The following is a 27215-nucleotide window of genomic DNA, read 5'->3' as shown; positions in this document are numbered from 1 at the left end:
CTGCTAAGATAACGTAGCTCTCCTGAGGAAGGACTGTTTTTTTAGGAATGTGTAACCATGCCCTAGGGGGCTGAAAACAAACATAAAGTTGGTAGGCAATTCTTCAGAAAATTTCTGTGCTGCCTTTTACTGTCTATCAAAATCGGTCCTTGAACTTGGTGAGATAAGAGAGGAAGTGGAAGAGCTCCCTGCTCCGATCTCTTTAGCCTCTCATGAGTTTTGTTCTCTGAATGGCTAATTGCATTTTGTTTCGTGTCTTGCTAGATGGGCTGGTGATCCCATTGGTGGAATTGTCTGCAAAACAGGTTGCATTTCACATTCCATTCGAGGTGGTGGAGAAAGTTTATCCTCCAGTGCCTGAGCAACTGCAGCTTCGGATCGCCTTCTGGAGTTTTCCAGAAAATGAGGAAGATATCAGGTAATGAATACGATTTCTGTTTCATTTGACGCTTAAGGAAAAGTTCTGTTCACTAGAGGAGAATCATTGTCCATTTGGTGTCCCATATATTTGCTGCTTCTGCTGTTCTCATGGGCATTTTGTAACACGTGGATGGGTTACTGTGGGATATGCTATGATACGGGGTTTTATTTCGGGGTGAGCTGCCCCAGGAAAAGCATGTGCGCGTGCAGGTTCTGTGTGTAAATGATAGCAGAATTAATGCACCCTCTAATTTGCCTGGCAGTAACTTGTTTGTAGAGTTTTGTCCTTATAGAATCATAGAATCATTTAGGTTGGAAAAGACCCTTAAGATCATCCAGTCCAACCGTTAACCTAACACTGCCAAGTCCACCACTAAACCATGTCCCTAAGCACCACATCTACACATCTTTTAAATACCTCCAGGGATGGTGACTCAACCACTTCCCTGGGCAGCCTGTTCCAATGCTTGATAACCCTTTCAGTGAATGAATTTTTCCTAATATCCAATCTAAACCTACCCTGGTGCAACTTGAGGCTGTTTCTTCTTGTCCTATCGCTAGTTACTTGGGAAAAGAGACTGACACCCACCTTGCTACAACCTCCTTTCAGGTGGTTGTAGAGAGCAATAAGGTCTCCCCTGAGCCTCTGCTTCTCCAGGCTAAACAACCCCAGTTCCCTCAGCCGCTCCTCATAAGACTTGTGCTCTAGACCCTTCACCAGCTTTGTTGCTTTTTGGATATGCTCCAGCACCTCAGTGTCTTTCTTATGTTAGTCTTATGCAGTATTCTTTCCAGTTTTAATCTGTTGCTTGAGTCAGAGCTTTAACTGGGCTTAGAAATTGCTGGGGAGGGCTAGCTCAGTATGCTATGCAAGCCTTGTGTTGGTGTAAGTAGGAGAGTCAGAATTTGCTGAGTACATCAGTGGTCAGAGTGGATACAGTCAGAGAGATTACTATATTTCTTACGTTTCCACATAAATTGTCTGAATACATAGTCAAAAACTCCGTGCTTTCGGATCTTTTACCAAAGTATTTTTGCTGAAGCTTTTATACTATAGGAGGCCTACCCATGTAACTGTGCATTCAGAATTTTGTTGCAAAGTAGTGGAATTATGCTCTTTTAGAAAGAATCATCCTGAAAGTTCTTAGATGCATTCATCTAATGTTCTGGTATCAGATGGGGGAGGTAATATCAGAAGTGCTGATGTAATTAGTAAGATCACCTGTGGGGGAATACAGGAAGCCAGCTGGTTATACATGTTCATTATTCTGATGAGCACATATGTAAAAAAACCTCACGTGAGCATGCAGGTAACTCATCTAGAAGTACAAGGAGTTTTTACTGTGGCATGCTAACATTGGACCTTGAATTAATATTATACTGTATATAAAAGCTTATATTTTAGGCTATGAATGAATTTGTATTTCAGAGCCTTAGGTTGAAATTCCTAGAAATGCCAGTGTCTATACACAAACCCAGTTAGGAAGAGACTAAGGATTTTTATGGTTGAATTGTAATGGAGAAATGGCAGAAAAGAGGTGGACTTCATCTTAAAGATAAAGATAGTAGGGATTTTTCAAAAGCCATGTCAACAAGGAATGCAAGAGGATAAAACAATGTGAAGTTTCTCAAAACCAGACTGTTCTTGACATGTTATGTGTATCTCTTGCAGATTATACTCGTGTTTGGCGAATGGCAGTGCAGATGAGTTCCAGCGAGGGGAGCAGCTGTTCCGGGTGAGGGCTGTCAAAGACCCTCTCCAGATAGGTGAGAATATTGCAGCTTCACATCTCTATTTCAGATTTCCAAAACCATATCTGCAATGGGACAGGAGTAGTATGACCATGTCTCAAAACGAGCTTTTCTGGCATCCCAGATTAAACTCTCTGCCACATGCATTCTTTGTAATGTCTTGAGCTAAATACTATGTTTATTTCAGCCTCAATCAGCTCAGCTGTGAAACTGAGTGAAAAGTCAGAAATGTTCTGAAAATTAGATCCTTAATCTGTCTCAGCGTTTTGGAAAAAACTGTGTAGAATGCCTTTGTGTCCATAATGCTTAAGTTCCTCATTGAGAAGGATAACTTGGTTTTCTAGTGGTCTGAGCAAACGAATGCCTTGCCTAAAGTGCATGTATGGCAGAGAGGAAATTTGCAAGGTTTAATTATTCTTGTAGCAAAAGAGTTGTATTAATAATACAGTTACTCATGTAGTGTTTTGGCAGAAGGAAATCCCTGTTGCTGGACAGTTGGTTTTCTCGCTTCTCCTCACTTGTCTTGTTCTTTTTATGTTTTATGGTTATAGAAACTAATTTTATCTTAAACAAAGAATTGGACTCTGGATTTTTCATTAAATCCTTTGAAGTAAAGAAGAATACTGAGTTGGCTTTTTCCAGTGACAGCTGTTAGACAGGAAGGCATTATGTGAAATAAAGACTCTAGTATGTCAAGGTGGGCTGTATCAATCCAATGCAGATGTGTTGGTTTTTCTGCAAGTGTAAGCTTCAGAATTAGAATATTAATTGACACGTGGGAACTGAGCCTCGTTGTGATAAGAAAAATGATAATATAAAAAGCTGTATAATGTTAAGGAGGAAAGTTCCTGTATTTTCCTGTGATGAGGCATAGACACTTCTGTGGGCCTGTTTAGTTTCTAGTACCAGTAATACTTAACTCTCAGTGATCAGTGGAATGAATAAATTTAGGTAAAGAACCCTCAAAAAGGGAATAAAAGGGCCTCATACTGTAAAAGTTTGGGGAGAACAAGAAGAGAAGATAGTCATTGAGATATGCAAATTGCAAGAGAACTGATGAACTGTTACCTGAATATAGGGTAAAGCATCCGAAATTATTTTACCTAGTTCGTTGTCTACTGTAATAACAATAGCAGGAATTATTGGGAATGGAAGTGAAGTACTTCCTCATACATAAGGTATATTGAGTTGTCAGTGAGACCAGATAGTAATTTTGGAACATCAATGAAATTGAACTAAATAGGATTACAGTGACTTTTGAGTGCATTCATAAGCTCCTGATGTCAGGACTGAAATGCTGAGAGAGGCCTCTAAGGCATCTGCTGAACTTCAGGAAGGCAAATGTTTAAGAGAGACAAAATGAGTTGAAATGCAACTGCCTGAAATTCAGTAATTCCTGGGACTTTCACAATGGAAAAGAGCAGAATATTTATTATACAGTGCTAAGACTGTGGTCAAAACTTGTTTCAGTAATAAAAAGGTGAGGCGGTGTAAAGCAACGTAAATTAACAAAGGCTAGGAATATTAGTGCAAAACCTGCGCTTGGGAGAGGAGGAGAGGAGTAGGAAAAAAGAGGAGGAGGTTAATGATACAGGGGAGGAACTTCTTGAGTACACATACAGCAACTGGGCTTCTTGACAAAGGATTATGTGTGTGGAAGGGAAGGAAGTAACTTTGTTTAAACAGTAATGTTGTTTCCTCCTTAGCAGAGGAACTTTATCTAATGGAGGGATTTTTTTTTTAATTTTTTTTTTCCGCATGAGTAGCAGCCCAGAAGCTGGGCAGTACAGGTGGGGTAGATATAATTTCAGTTGTCTACTTCAAATGATTTTAAGGTGTGTGGTTGCAGTTTTGAGTTTCATATACTGACAAATGGGAAAAGAAATGCAGGAAATGAAGCAGCCCTTGAGAGGGGATTTGATTTGGAGGGGGATTGGGCAGTGCATTGTGATATTGTGATCAATAGGGCAAAGCTTGAAATGTGCTTTGTGCTCTTTTTGTCCCATTTCCCTTAGCAGTATAAGATTTTTTTTTTTAAACATAAGTGAGTAATCTCAGCTGTCTTGTCCACATGCAAATCCATATCCATAATTTCTGAACAATAGCACTTCTTCACCACATTCCAAACCCCCACTTTTTTACAGTGTTCTGCTGTATATACACAAAGAATTGGCTTTTGTAGACCTTCTTCTGCACATTCCCTTTGTAGCAGTCATATACCCACCTCCTTGCACGGAAGTGATTATTGCTGTTCTCGTATAGGTGTGCTGTAGTTGCTGATTTCAGGGACTTTTTTTCTATCATGGCCTTAATTTCTTTTTAACAAATGAGGAAGGCAGCAGCAGGTTCAGTCTGGATTCTAACTTTGCATGTCATTGAATAGTGTCTCTAAGTCTCCACTTTTTAGAGATCCTCCTATCTTGGTTTAAAACAAATGTCCAAAATTGCCTTGCTTTACTTCCTCTCTAAAAGCTTTTGTTCATCTCTCGTTTTCCCATTTCGGTTAGTCCTGGGAAAGCCAGAGAAAAAGTTCTTAAATTCTATGCAGAGGTTTGTTTGCTGTCATTGTTATAGGGGCATCAGAACTACCAAATATCAATGAAGAAAGCTTGGAAGCTGTATTGCAAGAAGTATTCTAGCAGGGTGTTGTTAACTCATAGGTCACTTAAATCTTTTCATTCCAGTTACTGAGTAGTTTGGGGTATTTCAAATTTGTGCATTTCCACCTGAAATCATGAAGACTAATACGACCTCAGAAAAATGAATAAACAGACCTGAAATTTCACAATAAATGAGTTTCATGATAAAATAAATATTAAATGCAAAAGACATTGACATGGCTATCTTAAAATTCTGAAAACTGGATTTCAACCAGTGGGAAGCATACATTTCTTTTGGATACTTTTCCTGAAAGATTTCAGGGGTAGTTTCAGGGGTAGAGCAGTGAGAAGGATAGGTTATGGACTGAAAAAGAAGCCATCTCTATTTTGTAGGACCTAGTCTAGGCAGAAGTTGATTATTTCCATCTTTTACGTTTGATCAAACAATGTGTCTTAATTGAGTATCAGAGAGGACAGTGCACTGACACCCCTTCTTCACTGCATGATAAAAACTGCTTCACGGGTGCAGTAGATCACTCCTGGTGCTCTCTGTGCATAGCGAGTATGTTGTACAGTGCATCTACCTGACACATTCTCTGAAGCAGTGGTGCTGGCTGCTTGACATATTTTTTCTGTGCATGAGTAGTAAATGTGGTGCTCATAAGAAGCGTAAGATGCACTTTCTGTGTAGACAGCCTAAGTGCTTTCATGGAAGCACTAAGCTTGCTCTGTGCCCACAGTGCATTTAAGAAAAAATGGTAGCCAGGGGGTGAGACTCCTGACAGAGCAATTCCTCTGGCCTGCAGCCCATTCTCGAGGTCTCCTGGGAGGAGCTTGCCAAGAATAGTGTATAGATCTTAGTTTTTCTGGTGGGCTACATGCAGTTGCAGAATGAATGCTGCTGGTACATGCAGACATGTTTTTGTAATGTATTGTTATGCATGGAGTAGATAAGTCGTTATCAGGTAGTGGGAGCAGGGGGTGGGTGAGAGGGAATAACATTCTTGCGGTCTCCATGAGGTGGCCAGGTCACTCAGGTGTGCAGTAGATATGATTCTTGTCTTCACATTTAAGCAGGAGGGTAAGAGCTGTGGTCTGCAGGAGAAGGCAATAGTTGCACTTTGACTGTAAACAAGTACAAGTTGATGACCATTTCTTTAAACAGTAGTGTTGGGCTAAGTGCTCCAGAATGGTCCCCCTCATCGTCACCTTTTCAGTCCCTGCAGGCTCAGCCTTTTGTAAGCTGCGCAGTGAACTGAATTGTGGTATTTTTCCCGGTAAAAGTAACCATTAATTTAATCCAGAATTTTTTCCTGGTATGGTTTCCTGTGCCATCCCACAAACAGTTGTTCCGTACACCAAGACTGGTGGTGCAAAAGAATTGGGCAGAGCTGCTTGAATTAGCAGTGTCAGTGGCAGATGTGTTCATCAAGCTACAGTTTGAGTTGAAGCTTGTGATATGTCATGCTGAAGCCCTTAAATTTTCTTTGTCTCTTTTTACAACTATTCTGCCCTCTTTGCATTTAATCAGTTAACTGTCTTGGTTTAGCCCCAGCCAGCAACTAAGCACCACGCAGCCGCTCGCTCACTCCCCCCTGGTGGGATGGGGGAGAGAATCGGAAGAGCAAAAGTAAGAAAACTCGAGGGTTGAGATAAAGACAGTTTAATAGGGAAAGCAAAAGCCGCGCACGCAAGCAAAGCAAAGCAAGGAATTCCTTCACTACTTCCCATGGGCAGGCAGGTGTTCAGCCATCTCCAGGAAAGCAGGGCTCCATCACGCGTAATGGTTACTTGGGAAGACAAACGCCATCACTCCACATGTCCCCCCTTCCTTCTTCTTCCCCAGCTTTATATACTGAGCATGATGTCATGTGGTATGGAATAGCCCTTTGGTCAGTTTGGATCAACTATCCTGGCTGTGTCCCCTCCCAGCTTCTTCTGCACCTGGCAGAGCATGGGAAGCTGAAAAGTCCTTGGCTAGTGCAGCAACTACTAAAACATCTCTGTATTATCAACACTGTTTTCAGCACAAATCCAAAACATAGCCCCATACCAGCCACTCTAAAGAAAATTAACTCAATCTCAGCTGAAACCAGGACAGTATACAAATACAAATTTCATGGTAGGAGCTTGATAAGAGTATATAGCTGTGACCCATTCTTCTCTAACACCTTTCAAATACTTCTTTTTCTCAGTGAAACAGAATTGCTGCAATTCCAATTTGTGAAATGCTTAATTTGCTTTTGTGAAAATTAGGGCATTTTGGCATTAGTCTGAGATGCTTCCAGTATAACAGAAGGACTAGCTGAACTGTTTGGGTTGTATTATCCAAGTGTGGAACATAAATTAGAACTGTAGCTAGTAATAAGCAGTGCAGTAATTTTGTAGTGAATGCCTTCTTTTGTTTTGATTCTGTTCCAATTGCTAAAATGGCTGAAGAATTTGGGTGGCATTATGTGTACTAATCAAAATAATCATCCACATCATTAAGAGGATTTGAATTCTGGTGAACAGGAGAAATAGGAAGGTTAAGCAAGGTAATAGCAAGTTTGTATTGGCATGGGGATTGAGGAAGAAATAGTGCACATCATTTTACATGGGATTTAGTAGGTCACGTGCACTCATGAACACTCCTGAACGTTATAATCTCACAATATCATAATAAAAACTTAGTAGTGTGGATTTATAATTTACTTCCCTGTGCTGATGATGGAGAAACTATTTCAATCATGTGTCCCAAGCCATATTTTTTCACTTAAGGTAGATTGTTGGACTGAATTTTTGTTTTGGCTTTGATACCCATGGTGCTTTCTGTGCTTCATTAAAACTGAATTTGAGACTAGTAAAAAGGCTCTGAGGCTGATACTCATTGCTGTAGAGGATGATTAACTGGTGATAGGGACCTTCAAGACAAGTAGAAGATTCATGCTGCTGATGGCCTTTTCCTGCTTGTAATATGTATGCCTCTGGATAACCATTATCTGTAGAGGAAGCTGCATTATGACTACAAGTGGTATGCATTGTACATGAGTTTACATGAAGCCAAGCCTCATTAAAGTTCTTTGTCATCCTGCCCGAGATGAGATTAATAATTTATTTGTTTGATCACAGATTAATGGGGCTGGATTCATTAATGTGTTATTGCTGAAATTTCCCTTTTCCATTGATTTTAATCTAAGCAAGAGGGTTTTTTTGTTTTCTGAGTACATGGTTCATAAAAATGGGATATTTGAAAAATTGCAAGGAGGTACATAATTTATGAGAAATGAGTAGCGTCTGAAGCCACAAAATGAAAGTAAGTGTTCAGGTGTAAGTGCTGCCTTCTTTAGTTCACTGTAAAATTGTGAAAGTTGACTGACTTGGAAATAATTATGAAGAAGTCACGTACCCTGTTCTGCACTGTTGCCAGAGTTAATTAACATAGAAATCATGCCTAAAATATGTATAGTCTAGCTTTGACCCTGTGATCAAAACCCCACACTTTTCAGTGATGGCTTTATCCAGTTCTGCTTTTCTTTGTTAAACATTAATAGAAATAAATATATAAATTTAATGTATTAAAAGCTGGTATTTTTGAACCTCTCATAACATGTTATGCCTCTCTGCTAATATTCTGCTGTAGCTGATAGGGAAGAAACAAGTGCTGGAGACTCTAGATCCATGTCCATCCCTATATGGATGTGATTGCTAGACACGTTGTTTTGCTGTTTAAATGGCACATACCTAAATTTCCATGCTAGCTGAATCTGTCTCCCAAGCACCAGAAGAGTAACTTGAGACTTTTGAATTTTAACAGGTTTCCATCTGAGTGCCACTGTGGTACCCCCACAGATGGTGCCACCCAAAGGTGCGTACAACGTGGCGGTGATGTTTGATCGATGCAGGATCACGTCATGCAGCTGTACCTGCGGAGCTGGGGCCAAGTGGTGTGCTCACGTCGTGGCGCTCTGCCTCTTCCGGATACACAATGTAGGCCTTTAAATACAGTTCTGCTCTCCCCTAGGCATCTTCTCTGAGTCTCTCCTCGTTACAGTTTTATGCAACATGCACTCTCTTTAGGGAAATTGTTCTTGGCACTCCTTTTGGTTACAGATTGTGCAAATGTGTGCTCACAGTTGCAGTCTGCAGAGTGAACTGTCTGAGGCTCTAAACTGCAGAATGTCCTTTGATAATGTGCAAATTGTGAAGGGTAGATACAGAGCCCTTTTTGGCCCCTTCCTGTTTCTCATTTAAATGCTAGAATTACTCATTCTTCCTTCAGTTCTGCGAGGAGTAAAAGGTTACCAATAATTAGTCTTTTATGGAAAGTCTTTGTAAATATGGGCTTTGAAAGCTCTTTCTTTCAAGTTGTTTGATCATTCAGAGTGCAGAAGGAAAGTAATTTTGATCACTGTTGGCCTTTATGTTCACCAGTTCATTTTAACACATACTGAGGCAGATAAGTGTCATTTTGACTTGTAGGTTTCAAAGTCAGTTAAGTTTTATGTTTTTATTTGACTGCTTGTATTCTGTGTGGCCTTGTATAGAGTGAAAAGTAGGTGTTTCTTATCCCAACAAACTCCAGGTGAAAATGCATAGAATCAACATGAAATACACAAGTTGAGGGTTCAGTCTTGCATACAGATTAATTTTCTCAGTCTTTGGGAAGCTGAGAAATACATCTTAAGGAAGGATTAAGCTTGGATGATTGAAAGGAACAGAAGATTTTCTGCTGCCACAGAACATTTTATAGCTAACATGCTTATGATCAACTCCAGATTCTTAAATAAGTGCTAATTAACCTGCTGAAGCTTGTTAATATTTCACAATGGACAATTGTAATAGGCTTAAATTGATACTCTTGTGAAATCATTGGAATATTGGTATACTTTCTGTACTTACGACCGGAGAGTTGGCAAAAAAATGGTTCTGCTTTGCATTATTAGTTCCGGTTTTAAAAGGTGGGTACAGAGAGTAAGGATAGGAAACAAATTTTCATTTATATTATTTACACTCAGAAAGTTTGGAGCCTGTGTAAGATAAAGATCATTCTTTTCCCTCCAATCCTTTCTTCTACCTGAAAAATGATACTGAAAGGATTTTCATGTTTGTATATACTGACTGCTGACACTAGCAAGTTACAAGCCAAGGTATATTGCTCTATGTAGACAAATCAATATCAGAAGCATCTTTATTATCAAACTGCTCTTGCCTGTTTCCAGGTTAAATTTTAGGTAAGTGCCATTTTTTATGCTGTAGAGTGAAAAAGGTTAAGAAACTAGTGGTGTTTTTTTTTATCATCTAAGTTGTTCTAAGATATGGAAAGAGTCTGATTTTAAGATTGAAGAAAAAACCTCTGATGAGATAAATGAGGTGGCTGTGATTCTGTGAAACAGCCCCCCCCCCCCGAGCTGGTTGGTTTGCCAGAAGCTTAAAGAATAATGTCTTATTTTAGAGGTTTGTTTGTGAAATCCCTGCCAGTATTTGTGCAATTGCTAGCAACAACAGATCTTAAGCACAGCTGTTAAAGCAGTTTCCTTGAAAAGAAACTCTTAAAAACAGTTTTTATAAAGCCTAGACAGCTTATTTGCATCTTATCTGCGACACACCACATAATTACAGAAAAAAAAATTGTCCATCAAGACCGAGCATAATTATGCATGAGCATAGCTACTGTTCATGACACTTCATCCATTCAGTGGACACAGCTTCATTAAGTCTGACCTGTTAATGGCAGTTTATATCTCCTTTTCTTTCTTCAGGCATCTGCGGTATGCTTACGAGCACCTGTTTCTGAGTCCTTGTCTCGGCTACAAAGAGACCAACTGCAAAAATTTGCTCAGTACCTAATCAGTGAACTTCCACAACAGGTAAATGGGGACAATTGGTAGGACTGGCTTTTTGTTAAATTCAGTTATCTTTATTCCAGGTCAATTTATATAATGTCTTTTGTTGCAAGATAACCGGTTATGCTATTTGATTGTGAGTTGCTGGGAAGGCTTTCAGTTGTTGCCCTTTTCAGGTTTGCCATTCTATTATTTGACAATTGTCTATTGCCAAGTAAAAGATTAGAAGTGTTTTAAAAGGAGAAAGAAGAGTGGTGGCTGGTCATATTAGCATGAATATGTGCTTAGCTTGTGGAAGATCAAGCACAATAAAATAAATGCATGGTGGTGAAAAACTTAGGTCAGAAAAATCAGGCTTCTTCTTTTTTGTATGTTTGGTTAGTTAAGTGGAGAAGACTACCCAGGGGATGTGTTGTATATGCCTTAGATGAGCACTTTCTAATGCACCCAATTGGTGACCTTTTGACTTCCCCCAGTGTAGCTTCTTGGTGATTCAAAAGAATAATTTGGGTTATGGAAAGCAATAGACATGAAATTTTATTAGTCAAAGGCAAAAACCTGTTCTTTTATTTCTTAAATATCTGTTGTTCAAGGTTGGGTCATTTATATCATCTGCCTAAAATGCTTGCACAAAATATACAGGAATACCTAAGTGATTGTGAAATGTTTGCTTCAAAAATATAAGGGCTTGGCAACTTTCTTATGCTGGTTCAACCAAAGGAGGTTCAGAAAAACTGAACTGCATGGGTATCTGTCACATTTCAGTAGTGCATGCATAATGTCTTAAGTACGAGTTAGATTCCTGTCAGCATGTACCTAAAATTCATATTATGGTGCTGTGCTTGGGACACTAAGATATTCTGTTGCTGAAACATCCTCTAAATTGCCTACAGAAATGCTAATCTTCTTATGAGAGGAAATAGAGGAATCATATTATATGAAAGTGATATAAAAATACTTGCTTTTTTGTTTCTGAGAGTTCAGCACCAATAGCGTGTGCTTCATGCTGCATTACATAACAGACAAAGCTTTTCTTCTCTCCTTAAGGACTCGGAGCTTTATGTCACACAGTTTGGTGCTTTTGAAGCACCAAAGGAGGGTTTTGAAAGGCTAGCAGTGGTAGTAGTTGTTTCCTGAATGGCATGTGAGTTGTTTGCTTTCAAATATTCTGTGTCTGCTCCTTTTTGCAGGGTTTATTTCTCCTTTGGTCATGTGTACCAGCTGTGCACCCAGGAACATCTGGATTATTTAATTTAGTTATTACTATCTTGCCAGATAATCTGATGGATGCTGCCCAACAGAGAAGTTTAGGTTTTATTGGCAGATGCATCTTAACCTGTGTTGTATAATTCCCTTGAAAAAAGTGAGGCACACCCCAAACTCTTCCAACAGTCTCATTCCTGGTCTTCAAGATTTCTGAGTGGAGATAGATACTCTGATATGTTGGGACCCCGTATTTTGACTACATGATGTAGAATTAGTCGGCTGTACACCTGTTTCTATTTTATCCTTATTTCCAGGTTGTGAATTACATTATGGTACAGTAATATAATGCTGAAGTACTTTCAAGTGTAAAGGGAAGGTGGTCTGTGGGAATGCAGCTAGATAAGGAGATGTTTTTCAAAATCTCTGTAGAAAGTGTTTTCTGTATCTATGAAAATGTCAGTGGTTCTGAGCAGCTGGAGTTTATTACCCAGTTCTTCTCCCAAGAGCTATTTCCCTTCATGAAGCCAGTACTCCTACTCCAATTAAATATGAATATCTTGGCAAAAATGCCTGAAGGAGAGTCACTGCAGGTCCCTGATACTTCAACCTTAAGGTGTGACATTGCCTAGACCTGTGACTTTTCTGCTTCGTGGTGACTTAAAATATGTAGTAGTGTAAAAAGGTACAAGAATAGCTTAATGTTGGGTTTGTTTCTTCAGGTGACTCAAATGCAAAATATCCTTCTGAACTGTTGTTTTTCTTACATCTGTTTGAGATGGGTCCATATTATTTGCAAATATAGGTGTACTGAATGTGCCTTGCTTTACGGTAAGTGTGATCTTTAACCTCAGCTGTTGTGCAGAGAGAGGTGGGGGTATATCAGATGTTCCGTTGCAAGTCATTTAAATCCTGACTATATGCCTAACCTGTTGTAAGCATGCATGCTAAAGGCTAAATGGATCTATGGTTTCAGCCCAGACTTAGTTTGGGAAAAACACTTTATACTATGAATTTTTCTTTCAAAAAGAGCACGTTAAGGATATATCTACTTAGGATTTTGCAGTCAGGTGTGAGCCTTCTCTGCTTATGCTCTGAACTGTCCAGAAGCTATGATTGCATTAGTTTAGTGCTGAAATTGCATTAGTTTACTATTGAGTCTGAGTTAATATATATATGGTCTCTTTGCTAACAGGATGGTAAATAAGCTAAAGTCTGCCCAAAAAGTTATGTATAGATGTAATTTATAGTTTTTTCCTCTGTTCCCATTAGCTTGGGTTTTAGAGAAATGATTTAGGAACAAGAAATAAAGAGCATTCAAAGTGCAGGAAAATTATGACCTTGACTGCAGTCACTTTCACATCTCTCAAAATTATCTGCAGGATCAGTCTCTGTGGGCTCCTAGTCCTCAAGAAATGAGAAGGGAACTAATAACCTATGATGCTTTTGTTTACTACTTAGGGTGTGAATGTAGGAAGTAAGTCTTGGATATAGGTTTGCTTTGAGAAAGGAGAGGAGAAAGTGTAACAGCTGGTTTGCTATTGTGTAATCTTTAGCACCCTCTGTAGTCCTTTCTGAAAATATGACTGTGTATTTGATATTTCTGAAATTATGAGAGTGCTTCAATCATGAAAATCCAGGCTTATCTTTGGCTAGGTATAGGATAAGAAATACTGTGTATATTGAAAGTTTGCTTCACGTTTTCAGATTCTTCCAACTGCTCAGCGCTTGCTGGATGAGTTGTTATCTTCTCAGTCTACTGCCATCAACACAGTGTGTGGAGCCCCAGGTAACCTTGATATATCTTATTTCAGTAATCTGTGTCAGATAGGAAGCGGATATATTTCCATTGCATTGAGTTTCTGAACTGGTCTGTTACCATGTAGCTGGGATTGCAGGTGGAGTTCAAGGAAAAGGGATAAGCACAGGCATTTGCATGCATATATGGCACAGCAACAGGCACTTGCTGGGGTAATGGATGCCTTGGAGTGTATGCAGAGGAAGGGAGCATCAGGCAATGCACCTTTCTAACAAGAGATTTTTTCTTTTTAAGTCAGTATTAATTCCTGGAAGTGTTGATTGGAGGGGGCCTCTCCAAGCTCCTACTTGAAACAGGACTGTTTGCAACACTAGATTGGGTTAGCTGTGGCTTGGGCTAGCTTAGCCAAGTCCTGGTTACCAGAAATGTTACAGAGTATTCCCGTTTTAGTGCTGCATTACCCTTTTGGTCAAGAATTTTTTCCTAATGTTCAATATGAATACCCTTTTTTATCATCTTCTACTACCAAGAAGAGTTTGTCTGCATTGTGTTTGTGATTCCAAGTAGTTGTAGGCTGTTAATGATCACCCCTCACCCTCTCCTTTTTGGATTAAATTAGCCCATCTTCCTCAGTCTCACCTCATAGGTCATGTGCCCCCAACTATCTTGATACCCCTCCACTATATCCTCTCGTTTCTCAGTATCGTTCCTGGTCTGGGGGACCCAAAACTGGATACAGTATTCCAGGTGTAACTTCACAGTGCCAGGTAGAGGGCCATAAAATAAGTTCCTTAAATCTGCTAGCTGTGCTTTTCTTAATATAGCCTAGTTTGCAGGTTGGTTTTTTTGTTTTGTGTTTTTAGTGAAAGTTTGCCGTTGGTTTGTGTTCAGCTTGGCATCCACCATAATCACCAAACCCTATCAGCTACTCAGCCATTTGGTTTTCAATCTGTACTGATGCATGGGGTTTTCTGTCCCAGGTACAGAAGTTTACATTTTTCCTCACTGAACTTCATGAGGTTTCTGTTGGTACAGTCCTTGAATTCCTCCTAGTCCCACTGGTTGTAGCACTACCATTCAGCATGCCAGCCATGTCTCCCAATTTAGTGTTGTCAGTGGTTAAGGTAATGTTATGATAGCATTTTGAGATAGTTCTGAATAGTGAGTTCTGCAATGGGTTAAATAAACTGAGTAACACTGCCTGTGTGCTCCCTGTAATCTCTGTGGTTGGGCACACAGAGGAAAATATCTTCAAAGCCTGCAGACTGTATATGTGTTATTCTTTTGTCAAGATCCCACTGCTGGACCCTCTGCATCAGATCAAAGCACCTGGTACTTAGATGAATCTACTCTGAGTGACAACATAAAGAAAACCCTTCATAAATTCTGTGGACCCTCTCCTGTTGTTTTCAGGTAAACTGTTTCCCATTGAAGGGAAAATGTGATATTCATGTAACCTCTAAGCTCATTCACTGTATAGCCTGTACCCTTATGTGATGCCATGGACTGAAGGATGCTTAGTTTTGTGGTCACTCTTCTGGACTGCATTTTTGCATAGCTTGTCCAATGTTATTTCAGTAGAGCACACTGTATTTGCACAATACCTTGCTTGTATGGTGTTCTCAGTCTTGTTATGCATCCTGTCTTTTAGGTTATGCATGTCTGTCCCATTTAAGGTACAAATATACTTCTGGATGTAGAATATACTCAAGATTTTGTATGGCTGTGCTTGATTTATTTTTTTCTCATCCCTGCTCTTCTGTTTTATCTACAGTGATGTGAATTCAATGTATCTCTCTTCCACGGAGCCACCAGCTGCTGCTGAGTGGGCCTGTCTCCTGCGTCCCCTGCGAGGAAGAGAGCCTGAAGGAATCTGGAACCTGCTTTCCATTGTGCGGGAGATGTTTAAGAGACGGGATAGCAATGCAGCTCCTTTGCTGGAGATTCTGACTGACCAGTGTCTCAACTATGAGCAGGTATTCAAATCTCTTTGCTCTGGGGGGGAAATTCTGGGGAACCAGGCTGAGCCAGTGGCTGGTGCCATGTGCCTGTACAATCCATGGCTGAATAAATTTTTTTTTAACAGTCTGTATGCATTATGGGCATGTGCTTCTTCACGCTAAAATTATGTTACAGTTTGGTCTCATGCTGATTTATACTGTATCCCAAAAATACCTAAATCCTTTAACATGAATATATGGAGTCAACTCTTGTTCAGCACATTTGATTTGATTTCTGCCCAGTCAAGGTGATTTATTTTAATGTTTTTTTTTTCTAAACAATGTACATCACATATGAGCTGTCATTTTGATAAAAACTAAAGATATATGTTGGGTGGTAGAATCTCAGATTCTTTTGTTATTTTTGTAGAAGATATCTTTTGATGGGTTTAAGTAATAAATTTTTTTATATATATATTTTTTTAATAATATTAGGAAAAAGGTTTCCTTTGACAGTTCAGGACACTGATCTTGCTCTGTAATACAAATTGAAGTGTAAGTTTCCTTATTGCTCTATCACATACCTCAACTTTGAGCAGGGGAAAGGAAATGCTTCATTTATGACATTTGTTCTCTTTTTCCCTCCAAGTTTGAAGGCCTCTAGTAAGAGAACCTCCTGTGATTGTTTTGTTCTGTGGGCATGTGCCTTCTAACCAGAGAAGTTTTGAAAGGCCCTTAGTTCTCACAAACCAATACTGCTTTAATGCTCATAGTTATTTTGGAGTCAAGTGAAAACATGGTGCTAGCTACAGATCCCATTTCCTTGTGGTTATGAGGTTAAGTGAGAACAGGGGATGAGATGTTGGCCACAACACAGCTCACTGAACTTTTTCTTCTGCAGATAACTGGGTGGTGGTACAGTGTACGAACATCTGCATCACACAGCAGTGCTAGCGGGCACACAGGACGCAGCAATGGCCAGTCAGAAGTAGCTGCTCATGCCTGTGCAAGTATGTGTGATGAGATGGTGGTTCTTTGGAGGCTGGCTGTCCTTGACCCAACTATTAGTCCACAGAGGTGAGCACCAGAGTCAGATCCAGTGTCTCATTTATTTCTGTGATATTCAAGCACGCTCAAGAGTTTCTTCCTGTAGATGTCTTGTGTTTGTATCATTACCTCATTACCTGTTCAGCCATTAGTCCTTCTGGACTATGCGCTGTGTAAGGTTTAAGAGCACTATTATTACTTTAAACTTTAATTGCTATTGCTGCTCACTCTTAGCAACATCATGTGGTGTGAATAATTTGTTTTCTGAGAGCTCTCTTTTACATATGAGTGTAATTCTGCATTTCAGTGTCCCAGTGGAGAACATTTCATTGAATGATAACACCGGCTACCAATAAATTTTAATGCTTTCTAAATTTAACTATTCAGCAGTTTAATGGATTTCTGTTTAGCCCAATCATTCACTGTTGTCTATTTCAAGATGAACCATTTCTTGCTTTCTGTGCTCTTAGGGAGTTTATTCTCTGCAGTGTATTGGTAAACCGAGTCACTGGTGTGTGATTTTCAGTCAGTGTTTTCAATTGTCCGAGGAAAAATTGTGAGGATTCTTCAGGTTTCTAAAGCATATTGTGCCTTGGTTAATCACTGCCATCTTTATTTAGCACCAGTTGAATAGCAGTGGAGGTACTGAGGGCATGTGTTGAGATACTGTGGTTGACATTGTAATAATTTATTTTGTACATGTAGTCTACAAAGTGTGTTGTGTAAAATGTAGTGAATTAGTTTAATGTCCTATAAGTGCTCAGAAAAGGTTTTTCAGAACAAATGAAAACAGGATGGTATTTTCAATACAGTTACACATTAACAGGATTTGCTTTCTCTGAATTGTTGCGTAACATTAATAAAGTGCCTTATCTGTGTAAGGTACATCAGGGACACTAAAATGGATGCAGTTTCTGTCTTGTACAGTTTACAATATGAAGTAGCTAAATATAGGAGATGAAGACAAATCAAAAACTGGAGGAACCTCGGAATGAAGCTTAAAATAAACACAAACATCAATCAGATCACATAGAAAAACCATAAAAGATTTTGGCTTTTAATAAAGTATGAAGTTGTGCTATGTGTATTCATATTTGAGTTATCTGATGCAGTTCAGATTTGCTCAGATCTCCTACTTGAGCTCATGCAAAATTGAAATGCTCCTTGATTACCTATTCTCTTGGCGTTTGAATAGTCACCAAGAAGAACTCTCTTCTACCCATCCTTGCTATTCTTTCCAGTGAATCATAAGGAGACTTGCTACCTCATTCCTAATTCATTGCAGACTCTCATCCTTATGTTACCTTTCCTGAGTAGTTCCCCCTTCTTTTTCCTTCTGAAAATCCTCTCCTTGATTAAGCCCTACCAGTCTGCTCCCTTGTTGATTAACTTCTTTAATGAGCAAATAGAAGCAGTCCATTTTGTTTAGACCCTTTTGTCCTAAGACCCTTTGCACCTAAATTGGGTCACCCTGTTTTGATTTGATTTTTTTTGTTCTTTTGCTTTTGATAGGAAATCTGGGAGGATCGAAGTGTTGGGCTTGTACCTCAGATCTCTGAAATCTGTGGCAGAAACAAGATGGCAGTTGATTCAGACACTTGGTGCAATTTCTAGAAATGTCTTCTCCTCTTCTTGAATTAGATCACCCAAACGTGTAATCCATTTAGACTATCTTGCCAATATGCTTAGGCCCTACCTGAGATTCGGAGCTGGGAAATGAAAAAATACTTTGTTTTTCCCATGGTAATATGGGGCATGGAACTAACTGCTGTGTAATTTAAGTCTATATAACCCTACCAGCTTGCTTCTTCCTCAGAGTTATTTGAACATCAGTTATTTTTGTCTTGTTCTGTGCCTATGGCTTGCAACAGTTTATTCTCCTGAGGACAGCCTGCTAAATCCTAAATTAAATTGTTGGGCTCTAGATAAGCATGCCAGGGTAAAGAGGTAAGTGCATGGGAAGTAGATTAGGTTCCTGTCTGGCATTGTGCTTCCCTGGGTACGCTGCTTAGATTGTACTTTTGAACGTCTTGACTGGAGTTGTTCACAGGGCCATTTCACAGCTGCTGCAAACTGTTTTATGAAAGATTCCAAGAGCAGTTCCCCATGGCACCCTCTGGTCTCAGACTGCTGAGGCTCACATTGCTAATACCTTATCTGGGGCAGATAAGCAAACCGGGCAGACAGTATTTCATTTGAAACCTCCCAGTTTGTATCATGCTTTCATGTTGGTACTGTTCACATTTTGCTTCTATATCACTGCCTGTCTAGGACTTGGTTGTTAATATACCTATTTCCTTTTTTCAGCCTGTCTTCTTACTAATGCTGTCTATACTTAATTCAGCAGAAGATTTTTCTGACCAAAAGGAGGTGGTGTTCGGTGGGTTAAGAGGTAGTTTGTCACAGGTGCATTTTGTGTCTTCTTTCTAACCTGTCCTCTTACTTCTTCTCTTAGGCGCAGGGACCTTTGCTCACAGCTCAGACAGTGGCAGCTGAAAGTCATAGATAATGTTAAGAGGGGTCAGCACAAGAAATCACTGGAGAAGCTCTTCCAGGGTTTCAAGCCAGCTGTGGAAGCCTGTTACTTCAACTGGGAGGAAGCTTATCCCATTCCCGGGATTACATATAGCAGCACTGACAAGAAGAACTCATTCTGTTGGGTAAAGGCCATCCAGCAGAGGAGCTGCCGGTTGCAGTGTGCAGAAACTGCCTGTGAGGCTGGTAGAACCCACGGACAGGAGCCCGGGGGACCATGTCTGCAGCCTGGGGACAGGCTGCGTCCCTCTCCCCAGGAGCCAGCAGTTCGTCCAAAGGAACTTACTGGAAAGCGGAAAGTTGTCTCTGAAACGCCGCAGAGGATTCTCAGACGACTTTCAGCAGAAGGTGATAAAGCTGTGTATAAGACTGCAGTGGGTAAAGCAAAGTTGCCAGTGAGCAAAGGCTTGACCAGTAAACATAGTGGGAAACGCCGCATGAGCAGTGAAGACAGCTCTCTGGAGCCGGACTTGGCAGAGATGAGCCTGGATGACAGCAGCTTGGCTCTGGGGGCAGAAGCCAGCAACACGTTTAGTTTTACAGAAAGCCCACTGAGCAGGAGCTACAGGGACACCTTTGAGGAGGATGGTGGGGTCTACTTCTCTGAGGGACCTGAGCCCAGTGTCAGGAGCAGTTCCATGGCCAAGAAATCACCCAAGGATTCTGTGGGGGAAATGGGTAGTGGTGATGATGACCTGCCTTCTGCAGATGAGAACAGCGGTGGTGTGAGCCTGAAGCCAGAAGAAGTGGGAGAGAATGGTGCAGCAGGGGGAGGGGATGATGGAGAAGAGGAAGACGATTACCAGGTATACTATCTGAATCCACAAGAGGTAGCCAAGGAAGATGATGACAAAGCTGAAGGAGGAAATGAAGAGGAGCAGGATATATTTGCTGGTATAAAGCCTCTGGAGCAGGAGAACCGGATGGAGGTGAGCTGAATCTAGTTCAAAACATGTGATGTATACATCATGGTCTCGCCACCCTCCTAGCTGTCATACTTAACCTAGTATGTTGTTAAATCAAGTGCATAACTATAATGTCATGACCCATTGTATCATAAGGTATCTACAGTCTTAATGCAGTGGCGTCACATGTCTGTTTACCACAAACTTGACTCCCTATTTCTGTGCTAACTTAAGTGTGTCCCAGTTTTAGCTGGTCCCATCTCACACTCCAGGATTTACAAATGTAGGCAAAACAGTATGTGCTTCTTTCCTAGTCTCACTCTTGGAAATGGCAAAATTGAGCTGAGATTAAAAATAAGTAAGACCGAGGCATGCCCAGCAGGAAAAATTTAAATCCAACCATGTAGGCAGAAATTCTCTGGAAAGCCAGAGGCAATCTAAATAGACTGTGTCACATTCGTGTAATAACCTCAAAATATGTTTAGATCTTGCACCTATATGAGCAAGCAGCTGAAATGGAGATACATGTAAATGGTTATAGTCAGTCAGTTTGCGTTTTAGGTTTTTTTGAGTTATTCTCTGATCTCTTATAGCACTTGGAGGGAGGATGGGACTTAATCATGGAAGAAAAGGCTTTTTAGCGGAGTGCTTAAAGGGATGGTGGTAAAGGTCCAGGCAAGGAGGACTCTGAGAACACCTGCTGCAGAAATTAATTGAGAATTGTGTTTGCAGAGTCTTTGAGACAAGTGGTTTGAGCTAGCTCCAGCCTGGGGTAGTGTGGTTTGAATATGACCATCTGTTCTTTCTTGCAGATCCTGTTTGCCTGTGCAGAGGCCCTGTATGCACATGGATACAGTAATGAAGCATGCCGCTTAACTGTAGAGCTCGCCAGGGACCTACTGGCCAACCCTCCAGATCTCAAAGTGGAGCAGCCACCAACTAAGGTAGAGAGAGAGCGCTTGTCTAGTTTTGGAGGTAGAGGGTAAGTTAGAAGGAATATGTGGGATGGATACAACAGCATTCCCAGGCATTTCTCATTTGCTGTGATTCAAGGCCCTTCACTGATACTTCCTCTGGGTTGAACTTCTCTGGATGTCATTAATGTGCCTGATCACTGTGCATGTGTGGGTGAATAAAAGGGAGAAAAAAAGTAAGAGGCCATTCAGCAGGCCTTGGAGTCTTCAGAAACTCAAGTTTAGTTAAAAGCTTCTTCACTTTTTCTTATGCTTCAGAGAGAAGCTTGGTTTGTCTGCTAAAAGCTGCAGCTCCTTTAGGAATCTATTTTAAATCTCACTGAACAAAACCCACGCTATTTAACATCAGCTTCAAAGGATGTTTTGTTTAAGAAATAGCTGCTACTGTGTGCTATGAGATTATACAGCAGACATAAGAAGTCTTGATTTTTGTGCAGCTCTGTGCAGGTGACCTGCCTGTTTCTTGTGGTTCTCTCCAAAACCTTAGTCTCCTATTTAATAATGTGCACCACTGGAAATGTTAGAATTTTTGCTGTTTCAGGACAGAGGGTTGGAGAGGAAAGAAATAAGCATAAACTTCTGGAAAATCACTTGTAGTGGCACTAAGCAGTGTTTGTTGTATGGAAGGGTTCCTTTGGAAGGCACAGGCACGCAACATCTGCCTGCACAGCATCAGTCCAATAGTGGACATATGTTTTATCAACAGGCCAGCTCTTCCACTGTATTGTGCTGGGGTGAGATAGGGGAAGGAATGATGTTCATCAGTAACCACTGGGATTTGTGATTCCTCAGCAAGGGGAATAAAATTTAAATGTGTTTTATTCTTTCTGCTGTCCACTGATTATTGCAAAGGGTAGGAGAACAAACATAGAATCATTTAGGATGTTTAGGAAAGTGTCCTGTGACAAATTCCTCCTCAAACAGGGCAAAAAGAACAAGGTATCAACCAGCAAGCAGACTTGGATGGCAACCAACACTTTGTCTAAAGCTGCTTTCCTGCTGACTGTGTTGAGTGAGCGGCTGGAGTACCACAACCTGGCCTTCCGAATAGGAATGTTTGCTCTGGAGCTGCAGAGACCACCTGCCTCTACAAAGGCTCTGGAGGTATGAAACATCTCAAAAAGGCAGTATCCATAAGCAACATTGTGCTGCTTGAATGCTTTTGCTCATGTGGTTCCCATTTCAGCTTTGGGAGTTTGGTTATGCTTTTATATGTTTCCTTAAAATTGATTGCAGCAGGACTAAATGGATTGTGTGCACATCCCATTAGCACATGTTGATCTGCCAGAAAAATGATTAGAAGTATCACTTCATCTGGCATTACCTGCATTGATAGGAAGCTCAGACCTCATGTGCCAACAAGCCTTGATTTCACATGAAGCTACAGGCTTGAAAATACTTAAATGAATACAAAATCTCTTATGAATATATTATGTAAATTAGAACAGTTTACTACTTATCTTAAATATGTTTCCAGTTTGCTTGGCTAATCTGGGGAAAATAAAGCCATTTGTAAATGGAATTGTCCATATTTGCATTGGTGAAATGGTTTGAAACTTATTCCTTAGGGTGAGTTGGTGCAATTGTTACATGTTTGAAAATTGTTGCTCTTGCTGATATCTCATTTGTTGGCAAGTGAACACGTGCATTGTGCAGGCATATTATGTTGGACACTGCTTGATTACTATTAGGCTTCCTGTTTAGAAAAAAAGAAGTGTCCAATTAAGACCTTGTCTGTGTGATTTGCAGCTGCCTTGCTTTTCACTGCAGGGTTGTGCAGTCCCTGGAGGTGTGTATTGTTGCTAGGTGTCCACCAACTACACGTTACACTGATTATCTGTACTTTTTACAGTCTGATTAGAAGATTGTGAGATTGGCAGTCGCTTGCTAGCTAAAAGGAAACAATCACTTTCACATGTTAAGAATGGAGAGAATGCAGAAATGCCACAGAGTAGTGAAATGTAATGGTCTTCATCCTGGTGGCGTACATGCTGCTACCCCATGCCAATTCTTCTGCTAGTCAGTCTCTGTTGCCTCAAATGGGTATATTACTTAACATAGCATCCTTTTTTCCTACAATTAAGAGTAATCACCTTTTCCACTGACTTATACAGTTAAATGCTTCTCCCGATGTTCTTATGAAAGCTGATGTGTTGTTTTTCTGTATGCAGCTCGAGTGATACTTTGAGTAAAAAAAATTGTGTATAAATATGAGGCAAGACTTGTATTAGATTTGAAAATCTGTGTTCTATGTGGAGAGAATGGTAAAGGTGGATAGGGTGTTAAGAGTTGCTGTAATTTAATGATCCAATAAAAACTATTGCTGTACCTTAACATATGTATAGGGAAAAATGGTCCACTACTGACAGGGCCTGTGCTGATGACAGCTTCTTCTGTTTCCTTGTGGATACTACCAGGTGAAGCTGGCGTATCAGGAGTCTGAGATTGTAGCCCTCTTGAAGAAGATTCCCTTGGGCACTAATGAGATGAACACTATTCGAGGAAGAGCTGAAGAACTGCGAGAAGGGACATTATGTGATTACCGTCCTGTCCTGCCTCTGATGTTGGCTAGCTTTATATTTGATGTTCTGTGCACTCCAGGTACTGTCTGCATTGGCTTGAGTGTGCAAAAGGCATGTTCTGAGATGCCAGGTCTTGAGGGGTTTTCAAAGAGAAACTGTCTTCTGTGTAAGAACAACCTAATCTTGATTCTTCACACACTGTGCTTGCTCTTCACCTCCATGTTGCTCTAGAGGTACTTTGTGCTCTAATGGAATTATCTCTCCTTCTGCTTACATTTGAAACCGACTGGAAACTTACCACATTTCAGCACTCTGTGTGTGTTTGTAAAATAGTTATAAATGACTGACTTTTCTAATCTTATGCTGGTTGTATTCAGAGGAAGCTAATATAAAACTAGTATTTAAAAAAGAATGCAACAACCTAGGATTAGAAGGACTTGGCAATATACCTGCCTGGTTTGGAGCCTTCTGAGTTTAGAGAGAGAAAGGGAAAAAAAACCAAGACAGTGCTGTGGTCGTGAAGCTGGTACAAGGTAATAGGACCACAGGAAGCTCTGCAAATTCAGAAAGCTCTCAGAAATGGCTTTTACCTTGAGGTCTAGTTTGAAAGGTGACCACTAATTCTCGTCTTCTTTCAGTGGTTTCTCCTACAGGCTCTAGACCCCCAAGCCGTAATTGGAATAATGAAATGCCTGGAGACGAAGAGCTTGGTTTTGAGGCAGCTGTTGCTGCTCTTGGTAAGAGTCTTTTGCAAGAAATGTCCTTTTTCATCCATGTTCTGCATCCTGCCTCATTGTAGATGGTGAGAGTTAGTAGTTGATTCCAGTTTGGTGCAGAAATGAAAGTGTTTGCACAGTTTATCAGAACCAGATGCAGAAGGATTCTGCATGCCAGGGTTGAGGTACCTCTGCAAAGCTGTGAGAAATGGAAGGAGAATACAGGACAGGAACTGAATGTTAAAGTAGTAACATGAGTTTTAGCTTTCTTCTTGCTCTTTTGTCACAGAGGATGTATTGCCTGGGCTTTAATGGAGATGGCCAGTTTCAGACAACAAAAGGCAATCATTTCAGAAGAGGTTAGACAATGATAGTGAAAGACAAGCAGAAGTACTCTCAAGATTATCATATAATTCAGGATCTTAGCATAATACTGGAATCTTGCATCATTTATCAGCTTCAACAACAAAGCAGTGATTATATATATAATGTCAACAATTCTATATGCCTGTTTTAAAGCAGCATGCAAAAGGGAATATAATGGATTAAACAAGGCCTGTCCTCTCTTTCCTCATCTCTGAAAGGAGGAAGATGAGTTCTTTATGGTGTGGGAATGCTGGCTTGTAGCATCTGCAGAAACTGGAAAAGTTTGTTTCAAGATGGAGTTGTGGGTTTGCCTGGACTCTTTTCCTGTGGCATATTAGGATCTGGTTGTTCTGAGAGTTGTAGCAAGCTTAGTATTCTGGGGATAGACAGCAGCTCCTGTGTATTAATGACCTACTTCTGAAGTTAACAGAAAAATGGGGGGGGGGGGTGGAATCTTCTTTTGCCTGTGACAGGGAAGTGAATAAAATAGTCTGAGGTATAGATAGTGTTCAGGATGTGGTGTAGTCCCATGGGCTCACTTGTCCGTTCATCCCCTCTTTTCTGGCCTGCAGGCATGAAAACAACTGTCAGTGAAGCAGAACATCCTCTGTTGTGTGAAGGCACCCGAAGGGAGAAAGGGGATCTGGCACTAGCCCTGATGATTACTTACAAGGATGATCAATCTAAGCTGAAGAAGGTGAGTTTCCCTTTAAAAGGGGAGAGGGAGATGCAGACCAAACCATGTTTGGGTTTTGACGGATTTGATAGTTTTGCCAGTGAGTGTAAGTTGCTTTGTCATGTACTGATGATTTACAAGCTATGTGGTAGTGTTTGTGTTCTTCCACTGATGCAAAATCTGATTGTGCAGTGTGCATTGCCCTGGAAGAGGCACTCTTTCCATGGGTTTCTTAAGGTCCAGTTGGGAGATGCATTCTCACTGCTTTTAATGCTTTTGCTTACCTGCTAAAACAAGTCCTTTGTCCCAGGGGTTTCCAGTGTGCACCATGTGTGTGGTCTGGGGATTGATTCTGTTTTGCTGCAGGGATGTTGGCCTGCAGAACAGTGTATCTAGCAAACCCTTTGTTTGTTAATCTCTCACCTCTTTGATATACTAGTTTAGTCCACCTGTGCCTCAATTTCCTATGCAAGAAAGATAGTAAAACTCTGCCCCCTCCACCACAAAGCAGGAAAAATATCAAAAACTGCTGAAGCTTTAGGGAAGGGTTTTATTAATCTTTTATATTCAGAAACACTTCTACCCAGCAAGAATATTATTAGTGTCTTTCTGTCTCCTAAAGTAGAAGCACTTTTGCTATACTCTTCTCTGCTACAGGGAATAACAAGGACACTGTGATATCAGTGATCTGCAAATAAATGCTCGTGGTGTTCATTTTGTGTGGAGAATGAACAGTAGAAATGGACAAACCTATAAAATGTGGTCATGCGTTTTTCCCCAATTATGTAATAAGTAAGGATAAGAAAGAGTTATTGTAGGCTGGTAGAAGGCAGTTTCTCTAGTGTCTGAAAGTCTCAGAAGGCTTTACCAGTTTCTCAATAATGATATGACAGGATTTTTTGGATGGTGAGCAAAGAATTTTGGTGACTTAAACAAGAACATCTAAGGACTGGCAGAACTAAACATAGAGTCCTCTGTTCTGTCCTTGATGTACCAGAATTACTTCTGTATTGTGAGTTTTGGGTGCTTTCCAAATAAAGCCAGTGGCTTTTTGAAGTGAAAATGGGGATATTGCCGAGTACAAATGAATCTGCTTCTTCAGTAATGTAGGCCACATGGCTCTCAACTGTGCATCACTGATCTTCAGTGCAGGAAGACGATGCCTACTTTCTAGAGAATAAACATTTTCTTTTTTTTCCAACCAAATGGAATTTAATTGTCCACCAGGAAGCTGCTTTGGTACTTTCCCTCTATGTCTTAGTGTAATGGCTCTTCCTTTTTTTTTTCCTTGCTGTTAAAGATTTTAGACAAACTCCTGGACAGAGAGAGTCAAACTCACAAACCACAGACTCTGAGTTCCTTCTACTCATCCAGCAAGCCTACAGTAGCAAATCAAAAATCTCCTTCCAAACACGCTACCCAGTCCACTGCAGCGATCCAGCAGCTTCCAGGGACTTCTGTCACTCAGCAAGCTGCTGTAAGCACTGCAGTCCAGAGCAGTCCTGAGAACTTCGTGGAGAAGAGTGCACAGGGTAAGAGGTGCTGTGTAAGGGCTATGCTGAAACCCTTCTGTTATCAGTGCAAAATTGTCACTGTACATTTTTGTCTGTTTTGGGAAGTAGTCAGAGTGATGTATATTACCATCTGGCTGCTTGGTGGTTAGTAGAATGTCATTCCCCTGTTACCTGTTTGGCTGGATCCATTTTGGTACATATTGTTGTTGCATAGAAATTCAAGCTAATTTTCAGGTTTTCTTATCTTGAGCCAGGTGTATAACCAGTTAACATAAAAATACTGTGATTCCGTCTTTTAGGTTTGTGTCACAGAGGTGCAATATTTCAAAAAGTTGCACACTGAGTCAGGTACCTTCATACAGAATAAATAACTAAGATTGCTGAAGGGCATTGGAGATAAACGGGTTTTCTTCAAGCTGTGCCTCCACTTTAGAGGCAAACGTCACATACAGCAGCATTTG

General features: G+C 40.5%; 1 protein-coding gene across 3 annotated transcripts in view; it reads left to right on the top strand.

Moving 5' to 3' along the window:
- Positions 1-27215, top strand: part of ZSWIM8 (zinc finger SWIM-type containing 8) — a 64809-nt gene that overhangs the window by 24074 nt on the left and 13520 nt on the right. For all 3 annotated transcript variants that reach the window (XR_012043709.1, XR_012043708.1, XM_072869344.1), the window contains exons 2-16: positions 265-418; positions 2093-2187; positions 8569-8741; positions 10514-10621; positions 13508-13589; positions 14852-14972; positions 15334-15535; positions 16401-16576; positions 19002-20010; positions 20799-20930; positions 21885-22064; positions 23378-23561; positions 24121-24219; positions 25137-25261; positions 26541-26772. Coding sequence is in view for 1 of the 3 variants with exons in the window: in XM_072869344.1 (XP_072725445.1) it covers positions 265-418; positions 2093-2187; positions 8569-8741; positions 10514-10621; positions 13508-13589; positions 14852-14972; positions 15334-15535; positions 16401-16576; positions 19002-20010; positions 20799-20930; positions 21885-22064; positions 23378-23561; positions 24121-24219; positions 25137-25261; positions 26541-26772 (3072 nt within the window). In the remaining 2 variants the exon portion in view is untranslated. The remainder of the gene's footprint in view (positions 1-264; positions 419-2092; positions 2188-8568; positions 8742-10513; positions 10622-13507; positions 13590-14851; positions 14973-15333; positions 15536-16400; positions 16577-19001; positions 20011-20798; positions 20931-21884; positions 22065-23377; positions 23562-24120; positions 24220-25136; positions 25262-26540; positions 26773-27215) is intronic.

This window comes from Ciconia boyciana, chromosome 8 (genome assembly GCF_034638445.1).
Source record: "Ciconia boyciana chromosome 8, ASM3463844v1, whole genome shotgun sequence".
NCBI lineage: Eukaryota > Metazoa > Chordata > Aves > Ciconiiformes > Ciconiidae > Ciconia > Ciconia boyciana.
Note: the sequence above shows the minus strand (reverse complement) of the source record. Positions and strands in the feature narration are given on the sequence as shown.